Raw genomic sequence first — 16,527 nt, forward strand, 5'->3', positions numbered from 1 at the left:
AGGCAGTAGCATAAAACATTGGAGTGAAACATGCTGAAAAAATGCCCTGCTGATTGACAGCTTCAAGAATCTGTAAAGAATGAACAAATAGCTTCTAGTTAGAGATCAGGTTTGCATAACAATACAAATAAAATCTTTTTCTCAGGCACTTCGAATACAACATTCAGTTACTCCCTCTAAATGTTTATCATTCTGTATCCTGTCATAAAAAACTTGGCCCTGTAGTGACCAGAGTATTTAAGTGCTATTCCCCAAATTTCAGAACTTACTGCCTGCCTCCCAGAAAAGTTGAGGGAGACATACCCTATGTTAGTATAATAGCTTGGTCATCTGTTCAGTTTTCCCAAAATAAAAAGCTGCTCTGCACTCGTGTAATGAGTAGGTTGCTACAACTGCTACAGTTACTACTACACGCTCATACATACCCACACACACCATGCAGCTCACCCAAGACTGCAAATGCATTATCATAATTTCATAAATCAATGCTGGTACTGCAATTTCACAGCACTGGCACAAGCCAATCTCACTCAACAGCTTACACTGGGCAGCCACTCATTCGCCTTTGCCCTATTTACAGCTCTGCCCTTCTGGTTTTTGCTTTCGATTAAACTAAAAAAAAAAATCTGCTGAAAACTGACAAATACAAATGCTTCATTAGCTACTTCTGCTTCGCCTACTTTTAAGTTATGTAGTAATAGGTTCATAGGGGGGGTACTAAGCTATCTGCCCGAAGGCATTTATAAGCCTGGCTAGAATGTGTTGGATTTCGTTGTCCCCTTAGATTAGTTCCCTGTGCCTCTGTCCAGCAGAACCACGGAAGTGATCCCGGAGGTAAACTTTCTGTTTCCCATCCACTCATCAAGGTTTCTTTTGAAGAGTGTTAGCAAGGAGCTCTGCCTAATGTAGATTAGAATCTTGTTCCAAAGCATGGGAAGTCCCTGGGACAGGAATCTCTCTCTCCAGCATGTCCTATTTATTGTTGTGGTGAGGTTTAGATCCCTAGAGCGTGTGGCTCAAGGGGATAAGGTTTTCTTTAGGTGGAGGATGTCCATAAATTCTGTGTTGGACATGGCCTTGTATGTCAGGCAGAGATGAGTAGGCAGTATGCAACCGAGTACAACTGGAGTTTCTTCAGTCGAGCTGCATAGGGCATCTGTTTGAGGCCATTGATCCTCTTTGTGATTAGGTGGGCCACGTAGAAGGATTTTCTAACCACTTTGGCAATGTGATTATGTACACTTTAAACTATTCCAATAACCCTAACATTCTGAACCCTCCAACAGTAAAAAAGGATGTGAAAACTGGGATTTTTTTTGTCTTCCTTTTCTCTTCTAGGTATATAACCTAAATATCAAAAACATGGAAATATTCAACATATAATGTGGATTTTCTCATGTTCAAGTTGTCTGGCGTTGATACCTGTTGCCTTTCTTAAATGGACACTCAGTGTAATGTAGAATACTGTACTTATTACATTAGTATTACAACTAAAGTTATACATTCTGTACATAGTACATTTAAAAACACTATGTGACTTTTTATAATTTTGGTGTTTTTCAAATATTTATGTTGTTACTTACTACTATGCTGTGTGGCATACACTGTATTATTACATAATTATACGTTTTTTGAAATTATACTCTCTTGCTGAATATGGAAAAGGACCAAGAAGATACCCGCTCTTCCCTTAACAAACACAAACAACCAAGCAAATAAATAAATAAATACTACAGCCTCATGTAAATAAATAAATAATAAAAAAGCTCTAAAAGGTTCAGCTTTATGTAGCTGCACAATGTGATCACTGTATAAACAGTTGCTTTACATTTAAGAAAGGAAGGGTCAGAATCTGATAGTAAGTTCCACAAAGCAGCTTCATCATAGTAAATGGCAGAAGTATGGATGAATGGAAAAAATGTAGATATCAGTAAATAAACCTAATTATCTGATATAAAATGATGAAATAATTTAACGAAAACACCCTTTGTGATTATCTTACCAGCAGTGACCAGATATTAATTAATCCTCCTATTCCTCCAGACAGAAGGGCAAGGCCATCAGGGGAAAAGGACACAGTCTTTACTGCAGTGATATGGCCACTGAGTCGCATGTGGTATTTGGTGGAGTTCGACTGCTGCAAGTAAGCATAAACAGAAGAATTAGTACTTAAGGCTTAAAATACCTAATTACATTTTCAAAATTATAATTTAATACCTAAATTAAAAGAGAAAATAAGGAGTATAGAATGAAAACAATGATAAAGAACTTTTCATAAGACTATTTTCAGTGACAGACCATTTAATAAAAACTTGGACTTCAAAAATAGATAAATAACAGTGGTCCTGGTTGAAGTTTGGGGCAAACCCTAACCCCAGCAAACACAGATAGTTTTGGTCACTATAAATTCCTACTTAATATAACAAATTCAGAATTTGCAAAACCTTGAAGAAAGTTTCACAAGTTCATTTAAACAGTCCATCATGGAAAACAGATTTGATTAACTGTATAATTCCAGCTAAATTACTTGACATTGTATGTGTAGTGTACTCTGTATTCAACACATTACTTGAAAGAAAAGAAAATAACACAGCTCTCTCACTCCTTTTAAGTGCATCAAGAGCAGAATGATAAGACTGTTTAAGAAGATATTCTGGACATTGGATCTTTACTCATGTTGAGCATGTATGACTTATTGAATGTCTTTAGGTATCCCACAGTAAACTACAAACACAGTGATAAATATCCATGTAATGGCACAAGCCATGGAATGTAATTAGAAAATATGAAATCCCATCCATTCTACAAATCTGTCAGTTTGTCCATCCTATTGCATTATAAACCTTGTCAAGGAATCTCTTCCCTTTATACACAAAATCTGTGAAATTAAATCCATCCTCATCAACTCACATGCAAAAATGATAATGGAGGTTCTGAGTTTTCTAGCAGCAGTTCCCCAATTTCAGGATGCTGCTGTCTGCCCAGTCTATGAGTCACTAGTATCCCCATATTCCCCCAAAAAATAATCTCTGTCATAAAACTGCAAACGTAAATTACTACTTCGTTTTCAACAACTCTCCTCATCTTCAAACCACTGAAGAAGCCCAAAAACACATATAATTAAACAAAGACAAGGAGAAGTCCATATTCACATACTAAATTCCTAGTTTAATGACACTGGAAGGTGACAGGTCTGACTCCAACATAAATTATACAGAATGCACGAAATTGTTCTATCAATAAACTGCAAATGTGGCCATCACTCTTGCAGTATGGCTGACACTCAGAAAAAATATACATAATAAAAAGTGACAACAGAGATATTAAAGTCACTACTGCCACACTTTATAATACTGACAGATGTCTAACCCCAAACATTTCACTTATTTATTTCATTTATTTGTTAAATGGGTCAGTGAAGTGATCCACAGACCTGTTTCAGCCATGCCCTTAGTCGAGAAGGCACAGAAAACAAAAACAATCACAGCAAAGTATACAAGCTGAATTTGTAACAAAACACAAACAAGGGTAACATAAATATAAATTGAATTTGCAGCAAAACACAGGCACTACATATACTTTAGTTGTAACACACACTGCAACAATAAAGCTAAAGAGGAGCACTGTGGACATTACTTACAAAATATACAAGAAAAGTACCTTTTAGCCACAAAGTTCTGATTGAGTAGAGACAATGTCGGCTGAATGTGCAACAAAGGATAACCTTAACAGGATTAGCTATCATTCAGGATTGCAGGTGTACAACGGTACGTGTTACTCAGCCAGGATCTGTAAATCAAATACTCATGTATTCTCTTTGAGCATATATGGTCTCTTACCTTCTGCCTGAACTGAACTACACTGTCAGGTTGTCTGACATTACCCAGGATATTATTCCAGCATACTGGTGCAGGTTTGCTAAAAGCTTCTTCAATAATGAAAAGTTAAAAAGGGGAAAATTAAATTCCTTCAGAACTCAAATGATGTAGGACTGAACCTCGAAGGCCAGCTTATATTGCAGAGGTGGGTAGTTTCTGTCATGCAATAATTTAAATGTGTGTTTAGGAACAGTAATGCCCTCAGTGTAATGAGAAGCCATTTGTATTTACTTAGTGTGATGCAGTCATATTCATTTCTACTGCCCAAATCAATGAAGCATGGTATTTTGTTTTCTATTAGTAGAAAAGTGTTCTGAGGACAGAGCAGTGCAGTGAAGGACAGGCCATATTCAAGCATGGGAACTAATACATTAAGAGCAATTGCTCTTCTAGCATTTGGGCTAACAAAATTAAGAAATTCTGTAGGCAATTTTAAGCTGTGTTACTATTATGCTAATGGCTAATTTTATGAATGTATGCTAAATGATAAAATAATAGTGTAAAGTAACCCATAGATATTTATGGGCAGCAATGACTGGCAGTGGTATATTTATGGGGTCAGTCATAATGATACCAGAGGAGCTTGTAATATGTTTTCAGGTTCTAAATGCATCACCTGTGTTCTGAGGTGTTTATAACAAGCCTCTAAGTAGCTAGCCAGTTCCAGAAGTGCATGAAGTCGTGTTGTAAACTCTTGATGATGGCATTTGCATGTGGGCCAGCAAGTGAAATGACAGTATCATCTGCATAAAGAATGCAGTTAAAATGTGGAAGATCCCATGGTAGGTCATAAATAATGAGAACAAAAGAGGGTCTACTACAAAGCCTGTGGGAACTCCTGATGTTAGCATGGCATGTATTCACTACCTGAAATAAAAAAAAAAAATCACATTTCTTTGAAATTATCCAGTGTGTTTTAAATCCTTCTATTGTTTGTTTAAATCCCCCCATCCCAATAAGCATTTCTTCAACCTATATTCAGACACAGTAACACTACATTAAGGGTACCTAATTAATGGTATCAGAAGTCACGGTGGTGCAGCGGTAGCATTGTCACCTCACAACAAGAGGTACGCCCGTTCGATTCTCGGCTGGAGCACCTTCTGTGTGGAGTCTGCATGTCCTCCCCATGGTCGAGTGGCATCTGAAAGACATGCACGAATGGGTGTACCTTCGTTGAAGGTTGGGAGTCGGGCTGGCAACTCGACACCATAAAAATCTGCTGCCAATCATTAGCGGACCGGAGTTCTGCTGTGGTGACCCCTAACCAGGAAAAGCAAAAAGAAGATGATAATTCTGAAAATATGTTTTGTTTTTTCCCTTTTTTTAAACACCTTTATTCAATTATCACTTAAGACATTGGCAAGCATACATTAACAGAAAGTAAAACAAACCATGTTAACATTTTCCATATTTATATTGAGACAAGGTGACATTATAGTAAGGGTACCTAATCAGTTGTGTCAAAATTTTGAAAATATGTTTTCACCTATTTTTAATCTAAAAAGAAAACAGGATGCTGAATAATTTCATAAACCTGACATCCTCAGGACAGACCCATCACCAAAACTCTCTTGAGCTATGGGGGTATTACTTTCTTAAAAACTGGTGTGAAGAGAGAGAAATAGGGTACCTGACACTGTTATTAAAAACTCTGTTTTTGTTAATGAACTATGAAATGCACTTTTGTTGCCAAACAAAATAGCTATAGTCAAGTGTACCACACATATTTCAAAGGGAAACCATTTTGCAGATATGGAAACTAGAGAAGTTGCATTGTATTATTCCTGTTCAAGTTTCATTTTTTGCAGCAATTGCAAGAAACTAATGTACTGGTCTCTTTACAAAATTGTTGTCCTTTCAAAATCAGGCTGATGACTCTGAAAGAGTAAGGTGGATCCCATGATGGCTGCAGCAGCTCTCTGGACTCACTGTGGCACCACTGGGATGGGAGGATGACAGACTCACACTATTTTCTAAATCAAGTGGTTTGGGCTTATCATCTGCCCTTCCATTTCAGGAAAAGACAATAATAAGACAACTTTTAACTGACTGGTATGCTCCTTACAGTTCAGAAGCCATTCAGCATTCTGTTGATTGATGTATTACATATCTATAGTACAATGTGTCAAAAAGTGTTCATATCCCTATAAAATCTTTGAAGAAGCTGTGGTTCCATGGTGGTTGAACCAGGTGAGGCCATAGCAAGGGAAAACAAATCTGTCGAGGACAGTAGGGGGCAATGATAATCACTGTGCTCTTCAATCTGGCAGCTTTCTGCAGAAATTTTGGAATCAATGAGGTTGGTGGGAATGCATAAAGTAGACTGGGAGGCCAGTCGTGAAGTAGAGCATCCCATGGGGATTGTCCCAAAGGAGGAATCAGGGCAAAGTAGTTGTTGCACTTGTTATTTAGGGGAGAGGCAAAAAGACTGCAGCATGGTTGGCCCCACTGAAGGAAAATCTCGTCCACCACCTTCTTGTTGAGGAACCACTCATGTGGAAGTAGAATGTAGCTACTCAGTTTGCCCACAATCACGGTGGCTCTCCCTAGAATGTGCATTACTAAAAAAAGCAGTCTGAAGAGACTGCCCATTGCCAGAACATGAGTGCTTCTCGACACAGTGGGGAAGATCTGATTCCCCCCGTTTGATCATATACCAGACGACTGACATGTAGTCTGTCTGAACTGCAATCTTCTCACAGAGAACAACATCTTGAAATGCTCGCAATGCCAAAAGCACAGCTCTCATCTTTAGGACAGTTATGTGCAAATTGGCCACTTCAGGGGATCAAGTACCTTAGACTGCCTTCCCCAGATAATGACCCCCTCCTCCACCCTATCTGGGAAGCATCCACAGTCACTATGGCCTTGGGTTATTGGGGAATGAATGGACAGCCATGGGACAGTTGATTGGACTGGATCCACCAATATAGATCTTTTCTGCAAGTGTTAGTAATTTTTATCTGATATGACATTGACTGATGGAAGGTTGACCACTGAGTAGCCAACATCCACTGTAGGATCCACATGTAAAACCTGGCCAACAAAGCTAAGGGTATCACTGCAGCCATGAGGCCCAGATTTTGGAGCACTGTGCTTGCTGAGATTGATGTACTGTGTATAACCTTCTTGAACTGTGACCTTATAGTTAGAACTCGGTGTGGTGAAAGTGATGCAATGGCTGTCTTTGTGTTGAGCAGTGCTCCAGTAAATTCCAATGTGTGAGTTGGTTGAAGCTGTGATTTGTTGTAATTTATGGATATTCCTCACACAGCACAGGTGTAGAGAACCTGATCTCTTGACTGTATGAAATGATGTGGATGCCTGGTCAGAGCTGTAATGAAACAGTCATCCAGGTAGGGAAACACCACGAATCTCTGTAGTCTGAGGTGTGCTACCACTACTGTCATGCATTTGGTGAACACCCTGGGGGCTGTGGTGAGTCCAAAGGGCAGTACTCTGAATTGTTAATGAGTGGCTCTTAGCCAAAAGCATAGGCACTTCCTGGACTGCCTGTTCATCTTTATGTGATAGTAGGCATCCTGGAGATCTATTGAGCACATCCAGTTGTCATTGCCCGGAAAAGGGAGAATGAACTGAACTGTGACCATCTGGAACTTGATTTGATGCACAGATTTGTTTAGATTTGTGAGATTCAAGATTGGTCTCCAGTCCCTTCTCTTTTTTGGCACTAAAGAGAACCTTGAGTAAGTTCTAGATCCTATTTGATCTGGTGGGACCTCTAGGATGACTTTTTTTCTAGCAGCTTTTAAATCTGAATAGCTGCTTGATCCCCCTGGACTGGGTGGAACATCGCAGATTTTCCTGGGAATTGGGGATGGAAGGGAAAATGGTATTATATAACCTCTGGATATAATCCTCTGCACCCACGTATATTTTGTTAATTCTATCCAGGCTCTATGGTGCAGGGATAATCTTCTCTCGATTGTCTCCACAGGTGGACTGTAGGGCCTCCATTCAGGAGCTCCAGTACAGTTTATTGAAGAAAGATTCTCATGAACCCTAGTTTTTTGGGTCACCTCTGCCACGAGGGTGAAAACGTCCATTGGAGTTCCCCCTTCTGCCTCGGGGAAGCACTTTCTCCATGTGTGACATGGAATGCATTTTGGGATTTTTTGAACCACATTTTCTGGCCACTTTGTTGATTCCTGAAAAAGGATCTCTGGGGGAGGGGGGGTTGAAAAATGTATGCCCACTGCAGACAAGGTCTTACCATCTTTCTCACACCTGGAGAGCATTTATTTCACTTTATGGCCAAAAAGGGTAGTTCCATCAAAGGCAGCATAGACTAAATTGGATTTAAATGGCTCCACAAAGTCACATAAGTGCATCCAGGCATGCCTCCTCATGGACATTCCTAAACCCACAGCTCTTGAGTTTCCTTCCGCTGTGTTGAAAATTAACCTCATGAAGCTACTGGAAATAGCCTGTAGGATTGCCAACTGAGAAGTTAGGGAATCCTTAACTTCGGCAGATACAGCTCCTGAGAGACAGCATTTGATAACTTTTTGGTCAAATCTCTATGAAGTCTAACAAAATGTGCCAGATAGTTCAGCGATCGTAATGCAAAGACATGCTTCCCCAGTCTGTTCATTGCTCACAACTCCCTGTTAGGTGGATGGACAGTGAAACTTTTGTAAGCTATTTCCTTCTTTGTGGCCACCACAATGACCATGGCATCAGCTGGAACCCATTTTCCCCAAAACTGTCTGCAGGTGGTTCCATTATCCTGTTTGGTCTCCAAGGTATTGGCTCTATGGAGTCAGGCTCCTTCCATGCTTGCTCAGAGATCATATCTACAAGCTCATCAGTGGGCAGAGTCACCCAGGAAGTAGAGGATCTTGTACTAAAAACCTCTAGGAGAACAGATTCCTCTGGCATAGGGCTGGAAGATGTCTTGCCACCTCTCTGTTTCAGGATCTCTATTATGTCTCCAAAGGGGACATCTTCAGGACCATGGGGACCCTTTGCTTTCATCGAAATCTGTGTCTTCGGTGACAGACTCCTGCAGGGAGTCTAGGTGCTTCCTCTTGCACATCCTTTTCCTGGGTACTTCCTCAGTGAGATGATCTGGGGAAGTCTCAGAAGAGGAAATCACAATTCCCTGAGAGGAAACCTGAGGAGTCACTACAGAATGCCCCCATGGAGACAGCAGTTGAGGGCCCAGACCGTGGGGCATCATGGAATGGGTAGGATCCAAGTGGGAAGGCTCAGTCAGTGCTGAAGGCAGAGCTCAAAGGACCCAAAGACAAGCTCTGATGAGAAACTGGGTTTCCGAATCGTCACCTCTCTCCAATCTGTCGGCACCGTCCCTGAGAAGGAAGCCAGAGCCAAACTGTTCAGTGCTGAGGGGACAAGGAACAGAGATGGCTCCAAAAACTTCAGAGTCGAATGCTGCACCCCAGAACCAGTAGGCAAGCTTCAGCTCTGAGAGCTCTCCTGATCCGAAAAGATTGGAAGTCAAAGAGATGTCTGATCCGATGATATGGTGATCTTCAGATCAGAGACTGATGGATCCGGATGACTGGGATCCTGGAACTCTAAGACAGCAGACTGAGTTATAGGAGGAACCTGCAAGGATGGTGTGGTGGAAAGTCAGACTATCTGACCCACAGGTGTAGGCACCAAGGGAAGACCAATCAGCACCTGAGTCAAGAGAATCTTCTTCACCACTCTCTCCATATCTTCTTCTCTGAGACCTCTAGAAGAACAAGCAGAATAAATGGAGGGGGATACTGGTTTCTGCAGAAAAGGAGATGGAAGCCTGTCATGTACTGGGTCAGCCGATGGACAGTATCTAGTGCAAGGACAATAGAGAATCTCTGAAGGTTGTGTCTGATCCGACTTTGATAGAGCCGGAGCCGATGAAATTATTTTTTGGGGTCATAGGATCCTAAATAACAGTCAGATCTGAAAGTTTTGTCTTTTTCTGATCTGGGGGTGAGACTGGAAGTTTAGCAGTCCATTTCCATGAAGAGTCAGAGGAGGACTTTGATGATGTGGATGGCTTCGACTTTGGAGACTGGGATATGGCTTCTCCAAAGGAAGAAGGAAGGAGACCTTTTAATATTAACTTATTTTTATGTTCCTTTAAGGCTTGTGGATTGAATCTGACACAAACCGAGCAAGCCTGGTGTAGATGTAATGGACCTAGGCAGTATACACAAAGGGAGTATACGTCTGAGATAGGCAACTTGTGTCCACATTTTGAACATTTTTTGAATCCTGCAGGCTTGTCACTCATGATTTCTACAATGACTATAGATCAATTCAAGATAAGAATGTGAAGAAAATAGCAACTTTTTTTTTTTAAACAAACTAAAAAAGGAAAGCGAAGGAATACCACCACTGGTAACCAGAACTATGACCAGGTTGTAAGAAAAGGAGGGTGAAGAAAGATAAACAAAAAGATTACAACCCTCAAGTTCAACAAAGAAGGAGAGGCAAGGAAATACCAGCAATGGTATGTTGGGAATACAATGAAGTCATAAGGGCAAGGGAAAAACATAAAAATAGAAAAGATGAAGTTTGAAAGTACAAACAGTAAAATCAGGGCTAAAAGATATAATGTACAACTATGCAGAAAAAAAACTGTTGATAGAAGAATTTTAAGAAAAATAACTTTACTTATCTAATAACACTGAGAGAGACTGGTAGACCATGTGCATTAGCCAGAAGTGGCAAACGAGATCTAAGGTATTTGGCAAGGTGCACTGCGGGTAAGGGAGAAGCTCGAGATATCTGGTGGCTGCGAGCTGTAACATCGGCAAAGTCAGATCCAATGGAATGGATCTGAACCCATTTGTGAAGACAGAATGAAGACTGACAACATCAGATTAATTGTGTTCTTCAACCAAAATGTTTGCCGAAATTTGGGAATTAGAGGCAATGGTGGGCAAGCATAAAGAAGATCAGAGGGCTAATCATGGACAAGTGCATCACTTGGTGACTCCCCCTTTGGAGGATCAGGGCAAAGAGTCTGCTGCAATTCTTGTTAAGAGAAGAGGCAAAAGGTCGCAGCATGTCTGGCTCCACAGATATAAAATACTTTACGTCACTGTGACACTGAGAGACCACTCATGAGGCATCTGAATGGACCTGCTTAATTTGTCTACAATCATGCTGAATTTCCCCAGAATGTACATTGCTATTAGAAAGCAACTGGAAGAGATTGCCCAGTGCCATAGTCTGACAGCTTCTCAACAAAGAGGGTAAGATCTAGTTACCCCCAGTCTGTTGAGGTACCAGACCACTGACATATTGTCCATCTGTATGGTAATTGTCTCATATGTGAGAATGTCTTGAAATGCCTGCATTAGTACGAGGACTGCTCTCATCTCCAGGACACTGATATGCATCTTGGCCTCTTCAGGGAACCACATACCTTGGACTGTCCTTCCCAAGTAATGTCCCCACTACCCCAACTGGGAGGTGTCAGTGGTCATCATGGCCTTGGTCTGAGGAAGAACAAATGGATGACCTTTGCAGAGCTGGTTTGAAAGGATCCACCAAAGAAGATATCTTTTGCATACTTGATTAATCTTGACTGGAGTGGATAATGGATGCTGAAGAATGGACCACTGAGTTGACAGAGTCCACTGAAGTATCCTCATGTGGAACCTGGACAGAGGAACAAAGGGTGATAGTTGCTGACATGGATCCCAGAGCTTGTAATATTATTTGGGCTGGAAGAGAAAAACTTTGAATCACTTTCTTGACTTGGGACATCAGTGTAATTAAATGAGCAGAGGGAAGAAAGTCTATCTGAATGACTGTGTTCAGATAAGCACCTATGAACTCCACACTATGTGTAGGTGTGAGTTGAGATTTGTTGTAACTGACTGTGATTCCCAGACGAAAACACAGCTTGAGCATGTAGTCCTTTGGCTGTAGAAGTTGATGCCTGGTTGGAGCTCTTAGGAGCCAGTTGTCTAAATATGGAAACACCCAGAATCCCAGCAGTCTTAAGTGAGCTGCTATTGCAGCCATAAATGTGGTGAGGCTAAAGGGCAGTGCTCTGAACTGGTAATGACTGGCTCCCGGCTGGAAGTGCAGGTATCTTCTGGAGTGACTGTACATTTTGATATGATAATATGCACCCTGATGATCTATCGAGCACATCTAATCGTCCTTTCGCAGCAGGGGCAAAATGGACTGAACCGTGATCATCTGAAACTTTGAATACTATACAAACTGATATAATTTGCTGAGATCCAGAAATGGTCTCAAGTCCCCTGTCTATTTTGGCACTAAGCAAAATCTTGAGTAAGTTCCGGACCCTCTCTGTTCTGGGAGAACTTCTTAGATGGCTCTCTTTTTCTAGCAGCTTTTTTATTTCTGGAGATGTTGCTTCCCTCTCACTGCGTGGATTATCAAGGATTTTATTCACATTGGTAGGAGAAGCTAGGGGAAAATTATATGGTATAACCTCTGTATACGATTCTCTCTGCACGCAAATATCTTTTGTAATAGACAGCCAGGCTCTCCGGTGTAGAGACAATGTCCCCTGACTGCCTCCACAGGGGAAGTCAGGCCTCCTTTCAGGAGTGTTGATAGGGCTTATCTGGGAATGAATCCCTGAAGCCCTGGTGTTCTGTGGCACACCTCTGCCATGAGGGCAGCATCTTCCATTCAAGCTCCCTCTCTACACCTGGGGGAACTATCTTGGCTTGAATCTTGAAAAGGACCCTGGGATTTCCTAAACCACATTTTTCTACCTCCTTGCTGGATCTTAGAGAAAGGTCTTAGACAGATTGAAAAACATACAACCACAGCAGACAGGGTTTTTCCCTCTTGTTCACATCTGGAGAACATGTCCTTAACCTTGGGACCAAACAGAGAAGACCTGTTAAAGGGCTCTGCAAAATCACATAAGCGCATCCAAGCACGTCTCCTGAGGGCTATGCTTGAACCCACAGCCGTGAGGTACCTCCCGCAGCACAGGAGATCAATCTCATGGACACATTCAAGATAGACTGAAGGGTGGCCAGATGTGAAGAAATTCTGTTTCCAGCCTCAGATAATATGGACCCAGAAAGAGATCTGGCAAGCTCCCGGGTCAAATCTCTTTGTAGCAATGTAAAATGTGCCAAGTAATTCAGTGATGTGAGGGCAAAGGTCACTGAAACATACACATGCTTCCCAAGTCTGTCCAAAGTCCTTGACTCTCTATTAGGGGGATGGACAGAAGAACTCTGCTCTGATGGATCTTTCTTTGTGACTGCAGTCACGATGGCATCAATTGGGATACCCTTGCATCAGTGTGTGTGAGATCTTTAGGTGGAGTTAAAATTGTGTCCAGTCTATTTGGTACCAGACCCAAAAGCCTCCAGGAACACTGATTCCTGCTGAGAATAGGATGTTGTAAGACAAGACACCTTTTTCTTTCAAGAGCTCCAGGAAGTCTACAAAGGAGACTTCTTCAGGTAGTGATCTAAGGGAACCCCCCCCCCCCTCATGAAAATTGGTGTCCTCTGTGAGAGATTTTTGGGAGGAATCTAAGTGCCTCCTCTTTCATGTTCTCTTCTGAGGGACTTCCTCAGTGGGGAGTTCTGGGGAAGTATCAGCAGAGATGACAATGTACTGATGGACTGCCTGGAAACCTGTTCTGGCTGGTTGTCCCACTGGAAGCAATGGGTGAGGCTCAGAGAACAGAACTGGATGAGGTAGGGTTGTCTGATCTGAGGAGGACAGGGATATCTCTTCTCTAGCCAAGGAGAAAACCCTCTCCACAACCTCAAAGGCAGAATGCCTAGAGGACACAAAAGTCAACGGTGTTGGAGCCGGAATATCTCGGAATGTCAGCTCTTGTAGCCGCACCAGCACTCCACTCAAGGAGAGAGTCAGACACAAGTTATTCAGTGTCAAGGCCCCGAGGGGAAGAGATGACTCTGACAGCTTCAGAGTCAACTCCAACACCTCAGATTTGGTGTTGATGCTTCGGCTCTGAAAGTCTTATGGTTCTAAAAAGCTAGGTGCTGGTTGGCTCAGGGGAACCACTAACATCAAAAAACATTAAGTCTTTGGATCCAATGAAGACACCCACCAAATATCTTGGATCCAAGGGCTCTGAAATAGTGAGTTGGGTCTGAGAAGGAGATACCAAGGGGAAGTGGCCAAATGACAGCTCGTAGACCTAGTTGGGGTCAGAGCCGGAAAACCCCCATCTGAATCTGTACTCTGAGGAACTTTCTCATCATCCTATCCACATTGGATTCTGACAGGCTTCTGGAAGATGTAAGACTGGATGTTGTAGACAGGAGGCTGGAGTGCCTTTACAGAGAACCCTCCAGGAAAGGAGAAGGGAGCCTAGATGAAACTAGATCCAAGAGATGCATTGGAGAAAGGATCTGTGAACAACTGGATTTCAAAAAGGTTGGATCCAAGACAGACGGATCTGATTTCTTATGTACTTTTGTAGGAGTCTCCATTGAGGGAGTCAAAGCTGAAGCCAAAGAATGATCAGGACACTTCTTATATGACTCCTTTTCCTTTGACATAGGGTCAGAAAAGGGATAGAAAAAGGACAGAAGTATAGAAAATGACCAACAATGGTAGACATAAAATACTCTGCAGAGTATAAAGAGATAGCAACAATGGTATCAGTAATAGTACCAAAAAAACGGGATCAGAAAATAGCTACGTTTAGCATACAGATTATGGGATGGAGGAAAAGAAACACTTCTTCTTCTTTTGGCTTTTCCCAGTTAGGGGTCGCCACAGCAGATCACCTGTCTGTTCATGATTGGCAGTGGAGTTTTACAGTGTCGAGTCGCCAGCCCGGGCACCCAACCTTCCACAGAAGGTCCACACACTCACACCTAGGGCCAATTTAGATTGTCCAATCCACCTACAGGATGTCTTTGGGATGTGGGAGGAAACCAGAGCACCCAGAGGAAACCCACGCAACCACTGGGAGGACATGCAGACTTCGCACAGAAGGCACCCCAGCCAAGGATCAAACTGGAGAACCTCTTGCTGTGAGGCAACAGCACTAACTGCTGCACCACCGTGGCTGCCCGAGGAAAAGAAACACTAAAATATGAAAATAAAATTGTAGGCTAACTCACAAACCAACAAGAGCTGAACAATTTAGAAAACTGCAATGAAAAGCTCAAGATCAAAAGGATTTGTGTTTGAAACTAATGGCAGCAAACACGACCACTGCTGGCTCTAGAATGAAATGAAATACCACAGCCAAAAATATGTTCCTATAGCATACAGCAGTCAATGTTACCAAACTTACTTCTTATACATTACAATTTGCCAAAATTCTGTTGTGGTAACTGTAAAACTAGAAACAGTGTTACCAGTTTATAACTTCTTTTTTACTCATAGAAACATAGGAAAACATAGTTGTGTAAGTAAACTTATCATAGCAGTAGATGTTCAAATGATCACTGCTGCAGTAGCCATAGCTATATGGGTTATATCCTATTAAAAATATAACAGTATCCAAAGCTGCAAGGGCAATTTTCATGCACATAAACTGTTGTCAGCTTGAGCTGAGCTGAAGCAAAGAGTGGTTTGAGCACCAAACTATTCAGAGATGCCAAATGATAGAGGAAAGCTAGATCCATGAAAAGGTCAATGCAAGTCCTCACCTTGGCAACAAAAACATACAAAAATAAGGTGGTTGGTGGAAGGGATTGGCTACCGCACCAGTGATCATTCAAACATTTACTGCTATGGTAAGTTTACTTACATAATGGTACAATGTTCATTATATTGATTACTGCTGCAGTAGCCTTAGTTATATGGGTAGACTACCATAGCTTACACTTACTGGGATGAGGAAGGATGAAAATCCAGGAGTCCCTGGAGAATGATCTTAGCAAAGCCTATTCCAGACCAGGAAAAGGAGTCTAATTTATAGAGCTTTGTAAAATTACATACAGAGAACAAAGTTGCTGCTTCTTGAATACTCTTAGAAACCAACCCTTTCCGAAAAGCCACAGATAACGCTAAGGTCCCAGTAGAATAGGCATTGACCCTGCCTGGAATTGCCTTGTTGTAGTGGGTATAAAAAAATAATAGCATGACACAGCCTTTTGGAAATAGTCTGCTTTGACAAAGGTTGTCCTTTTTTCTTACCTTCACAATAAATGAACAAAAGATCAGCGTTCATAAAATATTTAATTGCTTCAAGATAGCATCTGAGCTGTCTAGGGATATCCAAGGTATGGTTCTGGAAAGATGACAGGGAAAAGGATGACATGGCTCAAAGTAAACTTGGATACCACTTTAGGCATAAATGAAAGATTAGTTCTTAAGGAAACTCTATCGTTGTGGAAAATGAGAGAAGACTGACCTACCATAAAAGCATGCAACTCAAACACTCCTTTTGCAGAAGTCAGAGCAATTTGCAGCACTGTTTTCATGTTAAAGACCTCAAAGCAGCCTGATGAGCTGGTTTAATTGGAGTAAAAGTTAATTTTTCCAAGAGAAATGTAAGCTCTGTAGGGGGAGGATATGTTTTCTAGGAGGTTTGGTATGCATAACCCCTTTTAAAAAACATTTCCAATTGAGTTTGAATTGAAAGGGTGGGGGTCCATGGGCAAGCGTGCCAAAATGGCCAACAGATGAACCTTAATGGAGGAATAAGAGAAGACAGATGATAGTTGCT

At 41.6% G+C, this 16,527-nt stretch overlaps 1 protein-coding gene across 1 annotated transcript in view; it reads right to left on the bottom strand.

Annotated features, from left to right (window-relative positions):
* Positions 1 to 16,527, bottom strand: part of LOC122815150 (probable E3 ubiquitin-protein ligase HERC1) — a 5,886,073-nt gene that overhangs the window by 1,463,573 nt on the left and 4,405,973 nt on the right. The window contains exon 58 of the mRNA XM_044087407.1: positions 2,003 to 2,137. Within this exon, the coding sequence (XP_043943342.1) occupies positions 2,003 to 2,137 (135 nt within the window). The remainder of the gene's footprint in view (positions 1 to 2,002; positions 2,138 to 16,527) is intronic.

The sequence above is a fragment of the Protopterus annectens genome, chromosome 1.part1, assembly GCF_019279795.1.
Source record: "Protopterus annectens isolate FY-2018-M chromosome 1.part1, PAN1.0, whole genome shotgun sequence".
NCBI lineage: Eukaryota > Metazoa > Chordata > Ceratodontiformes > Protopteridae > Protopterus > Protopterus annectens.